The sequence below is a fragment of the Penaeus vannamei genome, chromosome 32 (assembly GCF_042767895.1).
Source record: "Penaeus vannamei isolate JL-2024 chromosome 32, ASM4276789v1, whole genome shotgun sequence".
NCBI lineage: Eukaryota > Metazoa > Arthropoda > Malacostraca > Decapoda > Penaeidae > Penaeus > Penaeus vannamei.
The window spans coordinates 10057934-10067933 of NC_091580.1; the positions used below are offsets into that span (position 1 = coordinate 10057934).

Consider the following 10000-nt stretch of genomic DNA (forward strand, 5'->3'; position numbering starts at 1 on the left):
ATTCAGAGTCGAACAATTATTACATGTCACATTAGCCTTCGAATGTTTTACATCAAATTAGCTACCAGGAAGATGCATTGTTAGCCTGCCAAGTCCTCTCCACGCACCTCCTCCCGCAGGTTCGCACGTTCAAGATCACTCCGAGAGCAGTCAACGCACACGCCTATGTGAACGCCGCCTTCAAGATGGAGGTGGACCCAGAGGACGGGTTTAAGGTCCTAAATAAACCCACAATTCTGTACGGCGGAATCAACCCTGAGTTCGTAAGTGGATTCTTTTTTTCATTATTTACAACCGAAGGCAATATTATTATATGCCATGGAACTTTTGATTCATTTTAAAAATTTCATGTTTACATTTCATGATTTCGCATGTCACTTCTTGGATAGTTATTCTATCTCTTAAAGAAGAGCAAACATCACTCCTCTGGGATAAAAGGAAAAGGAAAAAAAAACTTGTGGTTGTATGTGTGTGTGTATGTGTCTAAATGTAAACATCCAAAAAAACTGTTCTGGAATCTGCAAACTTGGCTTCAACTAAACCGGAGTCCCACGGTCCCCATGCCCATCAAGGACGTTAACCCACAACCAACAAAAGCACGTACTGCAACGCACACCTTCCCTGGACACGCAGATTCACGCCTCGCAGACGGAGGACTTCCTGACGGGGCGCCGCCTCACGGACTCGGAGACGGTGCTGGAGGCCGCCAAGCTAGTCGGGCAGGAGGTCAAGCCAGACAGCCACCCGCAGGACGCGACGCCGGCCTACAGGACCTCGCTGGCACAAAGCCTGCTCTACAAGGTGGGGCTTAGGGTTTTTCTTCTTCTTTTCTTAAGGTACCGTTAAGACACTCTTAAAGAATGATAACAGTACTGATTGGTGCTAGGAAATGCATAGTGTTTTGGAGTTTTTTATTGAATTTAATATAAATATAACGAACAGGAAACGAGATAGAAACATCAAATATGATATTTAGTCAACAATGTCAAACCAATACTTTATGATATGTCTGCAATAATGCACATTTATCTTATTTTACTCTAACCTTATGCTGGTTTAAAAATTCGCCAAAACATGGGTGTTAAAGTATTTTAGTTTAAAATCTATAGTGCGAATAAAGGAAATTCATTCTCTAAAAAAAGGAATAAATAGATATGCGAGTCAGACATGGTCCCCCGGGCGACGGTCATTCTCAAGGAAGGCGAGAGTTTGCTGGCGTCTCTGTTGCCACGGCGTGTGGAATGGGGCGACGCGATCCCTGAGTCGACGCCATAACTTAAGGGCAATTTCTCTGAGTCCTGGAACGCCTTCGGTACAATGCCTCGCTCCCTTCCAGACGATCGTGGGCATCCTAGGCGACCGCGTCCCGGCGAGCATTCGCAGCGCAGGACCCAACATCGAGCGTCCGCTTTCCTCCGGCAAGCAGACCTTCGACATGAACAGAGAGTCCTGGCCCATCGGCGAGCCTGTGCCCAAGCTGGAGTCCGCGGCGCAGATTTCAGGTGAGGAAACATGTCAGGGTACGCATATCAGAGTAAGCATGTCTGGATAAGCATGTCAGAGTTAGCATGCCCGAGTAAGCATGTCAGAGCAAGTATATCTCATTAAATATGTCTTAGTAAACATGTCTGAGTAAACGTGACGTTGTCTGTTTTTGTCAGTCCTTAGGGATTTAACACAGAGGGTAGGTCTGGTTCGCTTTCCCTTCGCTTTTATCCTTTCGTTTTTTAACAAATGGCTGATAGATGAAAAGGAATGATTTAGTAGGTTTATTTACTCCGTTGATTTAACTATCAACGGATTAGGTAAACAGGGAAGTGGAATCTTGTTTCTCTTGTAAGGAAGAAGGATGCAGAGGAGTCAAGTGTTCAAGATCAGTTGCATAACCAGACCTTCCTTTAAAAAACGAACCAAAAATGTATTATGCTGCCCACCAAGTAACTGGGCGGGACCTTTCATCGCAGATCCTCTCCTCTCTCTCTCTCTCTCTCTCTCTCTCTCTCTCTCTCTCTCTCTCTCTCTCTCTCTCTCTCTCTCCTCTCCTCTCCTCTCCTCTCCTCTCCTCTCCTCTCCTCTCCTCTCCTCCCTCTCCCTCCCCTCCCCTCCCCTCCCCTCCCCTCCCCTCCCTCTCCTCTCCTCTCCTCTCCTCTCCTCTCCTCTCCTCTCCTCTCCTCTCCTCTCCTCTCCTCTCCTCTCCTCTCCTCTCTCTATCCTCTTCTCTCTCTATCCTCTTCTCTCTCTATCCTCTTCTCTCTCTATCCTCTTCTCTCTCTATCCTCTTCTCTCTCTATCCTCTTCTCTCTCTATCCTCTTCTCTCTCTATCCTCTTCTCTCTCTATCCTCTTCTCTCTCTATCCTCTTCTCTCTCTCTATCCTCTTCTCTCTCTCTATCCTCTTCTCTCTCTCTATCCTCTTCTCTCTCTCTATCCTCTTCTCTCTCTCTATCCTCTTCTCTCTCTCTATCCTCTTCTCTCTCTCTATCCTCTTCTCTCTCTCTATCCTCTTCTCTCTCTCTATCCTCTTCTCTCTCTCTATCCTCTTCTCTCTCTCTATCCTCTTCTCTCTCTCTATCCTCTTCTCTCTCTCTATCCTCTTCTCTCTCTCTATCCTCTTCTCTCTCTCTATCCTCTTCTCTCTCTCTATCCTCTTCTCTCTCTCTATCCTCTTCTCTCTCTCTATCCTCTTCTCTCTCTCTATCCTCTTCTCTCTCTCTATCCTCTTCTCTCTCTCTATCCTCTTCTCTCTCTCTATCCTCTTCTCTCTCTCTATCCTCTTCTCTCTCTCTATCCTCTTCTCTCTCTCTATCCTCTTCGCTCTCTATCCTCTTCGCTCTCTATCCTCTTCGCTCTCTATCCTCTTCGCTCTCTATCCTCTTCGCTCTCTATCCTCTTCGCTCTCTATCCTCTCCTCTCTCTATCCTCTTCGCTCTCGCTCTCCCTCTCCTTCTCCTTACACAAACGTAAGGAAGGATGGGTATTTTTCTCGCATGCTTTGTAATCTCCTCCCCCTCCCTTGCTGCAGGTGAGGCTGTGTACCTGGACGACGTTCCCGCTCTGCCCAACGAGCTGCACGGCGCCTTCGTCCAATCAGCTGAGGCCAATGCGCGTATAAGTTCCATTGACACGACAGAGGCAATGGTAAATTTTGGTCGAACGTCGCACTTGGGTGAAAGTGCTTCAGGCTTGGGCTGACCGGTGCAGATTTGTGAAATATGTTTTCGATTTTGATGGTATGGATTAATCTTTATAGTGGGAGGAATTTCAGTGTATGTGATGTTTTTTTTTTCCATAGAAACTGCCGGGAGTGCTGTCCTTCGTGAAGGCGGAGGACATACCAGGCAAAAACAGCTTTGTTGGTACTATGGGACGTTTTCCAGACCCGGTAAGTAAGCCCTTTGTCTATTCTAGCACCAGCTTGCCATAACCCGGGTGTATTATGTAAAGAATAAATGCGTTTTGTGGAATCACCGGATTTCATCATGATATAAGAGGAGATTCTTTTTGTTTTACACAAATTAAAACCGATTTTGATGAACATAAATCGCCGACTTTAATGCCAACCCCTCTGCATGGCGCCAATACCCACCTACTCCGCTTTCCCGCCAGGTATTCGCAGAAGAACGCACCAAGTACGCTGGCCAGCCTCTTGGCCTTATGGTGGCCCGAGACCGCGACACGGCCGTGCGCGCCGCCAAGATGGTGACGGTGCAGTACGAGGACGTGAAGAAGCCCATTCTCACGATCAAGGAGGCCATCAAGGAGAACAGGGTCAGCGTTGGCATCGATATGTTTACAGGGAAGGAGGCGACGGCGACCCTTGGCAACGCTGACGGTGGGTCGGAATGGATGTACTGCCATGATGATCTTGGTGATAGTTGCATTTTGAGGAGTTTATTCATTCTATAAGCAGGACATGTCTTTTCTGGAAATGTGCCATCTCTCCAGAGTTTTTCCTCTACTTTACCCTTATTTTAATCTGCGATCTCTGTCTTCATTTATGCTTTAACGCCCCTAAATGTCCACTCAACACCCGCAGGAGCTCTGGCGGAAGCGACTCATACGCTGAAGGGCGACCTGAGTATGGGGACACAGTACCACCTGAACATGGAGGCTCACGCCGCCAGGGTCATCCCGACGGAGGACGGCTGCGACGTCTTCTCCACGTCGCAGTGGCCCTCCGAGACCCAGGCCACCACCGCGCATGTGCTGGACATTCCAGCCAACAAGTACGTAACCAGAAAACAATTTCCTTGATCGGGGTTTTATTGGGTCGTTCATTGCAGTTTGCATGATACATTGCAAAGTTTATAAAGGAGAATTTCTAGGCTGAGCCGCGCCCTAAATTCACTTGTTTTAGCATCAACGTGTCCGTGAAACGCATCGGCGGCGGCTACGGCTCCAAGATCAGCCGCCAGCACGTGGTTTCGACGGCGGCTGCGGTGGCCGCGTGGAAGTTGCGGCAGCCGGTGCGCGTGGTGGTCGACCTCAACACCAACATGACCTACGCCGGGTGGCGGGAACCCTACCTCGCCCAGTATGAAGTGCGTGAATGTCTATTGCCTGTGTTTTTATTAGTCGTTTTGTTGTGTGCATTCTGTTCAGTAGCAGCAGAATCCAGTGTCAGCTAATTAAGGTGACTGTTACTTGCGCTGACTTCAGGTCGGGTTCGACGACTCCGGAAAAATCACGGCCCTGAAGATGGACCTGACGACGGACGCGGGTCACGCGGCCAACGAGCCCTCCGTGATGTTCCTGGGGGGCGCCGTCCAGAGCGCCTATTACATCCCTAACCTGACGTTAACGCCCAAGATCGCCACCACGGACACCGCCGCCAACACTTGGTGCAGGACGCCGGGTAAGGCCGCCGGTTGTCTGGTTTACCTTCCTTATATATATATATATATATATATATATATATATATATATATATATATATATATATATATATATATATATATATATATATATATATATTTGTACTTTTTTCTTCATTTTATTTTCTTTTACTTTTTTACATACATATCTTTTCATACATATATATGCATACTTATATATATATATATATATATATATATATATATATATATATATATATATATATATATATATACATACAGGTTGACATTAAAAAATCCGGCCATCGATAATCCGGTTTCTTCAGATTTCCGGCATAGATTTCGGAGCGGATTTTCAAATTAACTGCATTGGCGCGCTACTGTTTTCTGAAATCGCCGTTTGAGTTATGATGGCGCTGTACTCCAAAATCAGCTGTTGGGTCTTGTTTCCGTGAAGAGAGAAGAGGTGGAGTGAAACGAAACCGTGCGTTGTCGATTACAGAGGAAATGGAAGTGCTGGAAAATATGTCATTTAGTTTGTGAGCATTAACATTTCATTCGCATTTCATTTAGTGTTTGGGTTTCTTAACAGGACTGTGCACGTATACATTTTCTGTTAAATATAAACAGCATATATAACCATAAAAGATCCGGCACCGCTCAGCTTCGAAGGTTGCCGAATTTTCAAATGTCGACCTGTATACATGAATACACACACGCACACGCACACACACACACACACACACACACACACACACACACACACACACACACACACACACACACACACACACACACACACACACACACACACGCATATATATATATATATATATATATATATATATATATATTGCGTCTGTGCAAATAATGTTGCACAGTCATCCGCGCTCGTTAACGCCCCCCCCCCCCTACAGGCCACGTGGAGGCCATCGCGGCCATCGAGAACGTGATGGAGCACGTGGCCAGCTACCTGAAGAAGGACCCGCACCAAGTGCGCATGGTCAACATGGTTCCCCCGCAGGTGCCCCGCATCCAGGCGCCGCCCCACGAGAGGAACGTCGCCAAGGAGGACATCCTGCCGATGCTGCTGCAGGAGGGCGAGGTGCACGCCCGCATTGCCGCCGTCGCCGAATTCAACAAGGTGGGCGCAGGAATCGCTTCTGGAACTACTGGACTTGTGTGCTATATAGGTGTAAAAAAATAATAATAGAAAAATAAAAAATGAATAGATAAAATAAAAAACAATAAAACAACAACAACAACAAAATATATATATACATATATATCTGAGTGTGGGTGTGTGTGTACATATATATACATATATACATACATATGTGTGTGTGTGTGCGTGTGTTTATATATAAAACGCGTTCTCCTGTTGCAGAGCAACCGATGGAAGAAGCGCGGCCTGAGCGTGCTGCCCCTGTGGTACGCCTTCGACTACCCGTCCATGTTCCGCTACGGCATGCAGGTGGCCATCTACGAGTACGACGGCACCGTGGCGGTCTCCCACGGCGGCATCGAGATGGGTCAAGGGATCAATACCAAGGTAATAAAAGCAAATAGACGTCCGACAATAACAGCCATAAAGTCAAATATATTTTTTCAATCGCGCACTTTTTTTTCTCTGATTTTTATCTTTTCGCAGATTTAATCCTAATACTCGTATGCCATATTTACTTCAGTTTAAGGACATGGATAGTACAGACTGACTGAATACCAGTGATTAATGAATGGCTTACACCGGGCACTGCTGAATGCCCTATTGCCCTTTCGCATAGTCTAATATCTGCCCTTCCTCAGGTGGCCCAGGTGGTGGCGTATACCCTGGGCGTGCCCCTCGAGCAGGTGGTTGTCAAGGCTTCGGACACCATGGTGGGCGCCAACTCCTTCGTGACGGGCGGCTCCTTCGGCACGGACCTGTGCGCCCATGTGAGTGCAAGGCGTGCGTGCCGAGTGCCTCTCTCTGTCGCCAGGTTTATTTCTCCGCTCCCCTCTCTCTCGTCAGTGGAAATGTAGACTGCGTCCCTGGAAAGGAGGAAGCAAGGATAAACCAGATAAAGGCTTGCAGTCCCCTAGGATTAACATACAAACAAATCCCTTCTCCCCCAATAAAAAAAAATATATATATAGTCCTGTACCCCGCAATTTCCCTTCTTTTCTTCGACAAAAAGGAAGAAAATCTACCTGCTTCGCTTGCCAATCAGAGGCCTTCCCCCCCCCCCCCCGCTTTTTCTTCCTTTTCGTCAACACCTTCTGCAGCAAAAGAATCCTGTCTTTCATCTCTGTCTTCATCTCTAGGCGAAGATGCATGTAGGACGATTATCATATTGGCTGAATGTATCATACTTGGATGATGATGATGATGTAATTAAAAGAAAGAAATCATCACCGCCATCTTGCCAATTACCTAAAGATTACCTGTCAGTAGGTCGAATAATTGGCGAAAGACAGGATACCAAATATCATCATCCATCTGTCATCCGTCATCACCGGCCTGTCAGACTATCAACTTGTCATTAGTCTTCACCAACCTGAAATACAATGCATCTTTACCTCGATATTTTTTTTTTTTTTTAGATAGATAAGGAATAACTGAATAAACAAGTAAAGAGTGCAATAAGGGAAAAGTCTGAAGTCCTTGGCTTTGCAGGGCGTGAGGAAAGCGAGCGCCGCCCTCAGGGAGAGGATGGACGTGGTGAAGGAGAAGATGGAGAAGGAGACGGGCAAGAGTCCTTCGTGGCTGGAGCTGGTCAAGAAGTGCCACCAAGAGGACGTCGACCTGTGCGAGAGATACTGGTGAGGGAAAGGACGCGGGGTGGGCTTGATGGCACCCTGGGGGCCGCGCTGTTCCAGACGCTCTCTCTCTCTCTCTCTCTCTCTCTCTCTCTCTCTCTCTATATATATATATATATATATATATATATATATATATATATATATATACATATATATATATATATATATATATATATATATATATGTGTGTGTGTGTGTGTGTGTGTGTGTGTGTGTGTGTGTGTGTGTGTGTGTGTGTGTGTGTGTGTGTATGTGTCTCTCTGTCTCTCTCTCTCTCTCTCTCTATATATATATATATATATATATATATATATATATATATATATATGTGTGTGTGTGTGTGTGTGTGTGTGTGTGTGTGTGTGTGTGTGTGTGTGTGTGTGTCTCTCTCTCTCTCTTTCTCTTTCTCTCTTTCTATTTCTGTCTCTTTCTCTCTCTCTCTCTCTCTCTCTCTCTCTCTCTCTCTCTCCCTCTCTCTCTCTCTCTCTCTCTCTCTCTCTCTCTCTCTCTCTCTCTCTCTCTCTCTCTCTCTCTCTCTCTCTCTCTTTTCCCCAAATTCCTTCCTCCCCCTCTCTCCCTTTCTCTTTTCTCTCCCCTTCTCCCTCTTCCTTTCGCTCTCTCTCTCTCCTTTTTTCCCACTCCCCCTCTTTCTCCCATTCTCCGTCTCGCTCTTTACCATTCTCCCTGTCTCTTTCTTTCCCCCACCTTCACCACCTCTCTCTCGCTCTTCTTTCCTCCCTCCCTACTTCGCTTTCCTCATTCTCCCTCCCCCCACCATCCTCTCCCTCACTCTCTCCTTATCTATCTCTTTTTCCGTCCCTCCTTATCCTCCTACCTTTTAAAATTGCAAAAACGAGTCTATTTCCCCATCGAGGCAAACCCTCACGTCTTAGCATCATTCGCATGTAAAATCCCCCTTTGTATGCAGGACCGCAGGGAAGGAGCATCCTGAACGCTACGATATCTGGGGCGGCTGCTGCCTGGAGGTGGAGGTGGACGTCCTCACGGGAGTTTATCTGGTAAGGTGCTCTCTCTTTGTGTGTAGACCGCTAGATGGAAGTCCTTTGTTTATGCCTTGCTTTACTTTGCTTTTTTGGGTGGTGCTCGAGCTGCTTACTGTATGGGTGCGGTGTTGTTATCATAATGCGGATTTTTTACGTAAAAGATTGTGATACTGAAAGTAGTAGCATTATATGAAAGTGTGCAGTTGTGTGTTTGTTTATGTCTGTTTGTGTCTGTCGGTGGTAATGCGCTATGTAGTGTATATAGATAGTTAGCCATGTGGATAATTACACCCACACATTCCTAATCATTCCACACATATATATTGGCTGGATTTAGATCTAATCATAATGGAATTAGTTGATTTTAGATTTAGTTGATAAAGTTGATCCTCTCTTCGCGCTGAGCAGATCCGCCGCGTGGACCTGATCGAGGACTGCGGCCGAAGCATGAGCCCCTACGTGGACGTGGGGCAGGTGGAGGGCTCCTTCATCATGGGCGTCGGGTTCTTCACCTCCGAGGTGGTCAAGTTCAACCCCAACACGGGCCAGAAGCTCTCCAACGGCACTTGGGTGAGAGCCTCTTCGGATGACTTGAGTTGAAGCTTAGTCATTGGAGTTTAGTGGTTTCGTGACGTACAGCCCGAGATGCAGGAGTGGGTACCGAGAGTGGGTACGGAGTGGTCCGTGGGTCGCCGCGTCACATGGAAAAAATAGAATGACAGAATCCTTGAATAAAGCATATTTTGCGTAGATTTGCATGCATGATATCTTAAAAGATCAAGCCAAAAGAACTTATAAGTACAGGGGCCATGACGATAATGAAATATAAAAGTTGTAACACAGCCTTAGCGTATATTGCATATTCTACAAGAAATTTGCATTTATCATATCTGACGTCGACCTCCTTCGCCTGTCGCTCCTTCAGGAATACAAGCCCCCGACGGCACTTGACATCCCCGTTGACTTCAGGGTGACGCTGCTCCCGAACGCCAAGAATCCCCATGGTGTGCTCGGCGCCAAAGGTAGGGCGTGAGGCTGAGGATATGGGTTTGAGGTGGGTTGGGGGGGGGGGCGGAGGGATGAGCATTTGGATGTAGGTAGTTGAGAGAGAGAGAGAGAGAGAGAGAGCGAAAGAGAGAGAGAGAGAGATTTAGGCGGTTTGGTGGGATTTACATCTAATCATGGAATTAGTTTATTTTAGTTAGATTTAGTTGATATAGACTGTTATTCAAGTCAGGTGTAGTTAATTTCATTATTGATTAGATTTAATTGATTAGGTTAGGATTTGATTAAGTAAAACCACTAATTCAGTAAAACTTAAGTTGATTGGATTTAGTTAATATGATTAGATTTACTTTAT

The 10000-nt window shown here is 46.3% G+C and overlaps 1 protein-coding gene across 1 annotated transcript in view; it reads left to right on the forward strand.

The window, feature by feature from the left end:
* LOC113818250 (uncharacterized) overlaps positions 1 to 10000 on the forward strand; it is a 27848-nt gene that overhangs the window by 17014 nt on the left and 834 nt on the right. The window contains exons 10-25 of the mRNA XM_070144698.1: positions 120 to 263; positions 634 to 801; positions 1337 to 1502; positions 3022 to 3137; positions 3292 to 3381; positions 3606 to 3831; positions 4036 to 4225; positions 4357 to 4540; positions 4659 to 4854; positions 5752 to 5978; positions 6222 to 6386; positions 6641 to 6769; positions 7491 to 7636; positions 8565 to 8655; positions 9049 to 9210; positions 9566 to 9662. Coding sequence (XP_070000799.1) covers positions 120 to 263; positions 634 to 801; positions 1337 to 1502; positions 3022 to 3137; positions 3292 to 3381; positions 3606 to 3831; positions 4036 to 4225; positions 4357 to 4540; positions 4659 to 4854; positions 5752 to 5978; positions 6222 to 6386; positions 6641 to 6769; positions 7491 to 7636; positions 8565 to 8655; positions 9049 to 9210; positions 9566 to 9662 — 2497 coding nt within the window. The remainder of the gene's footprint in view (positions 1 to 119; positions 264 to 633; positions 802 to 1336; positions 1503 to 3021; positions 3138 to 3291; positions 3382 to 3605; positions 3832 to 4035; positions 4226 to 4356; positions 4541 to 4658; positions 4855 to 5751; positions 5979 to 6221; positions 6387 to 6640; positions 6770 to 7490; positions 7637 to 8564; positions 8656 to 9048; positions 9211 to 9565; positions 9663 to 10000) is intronic.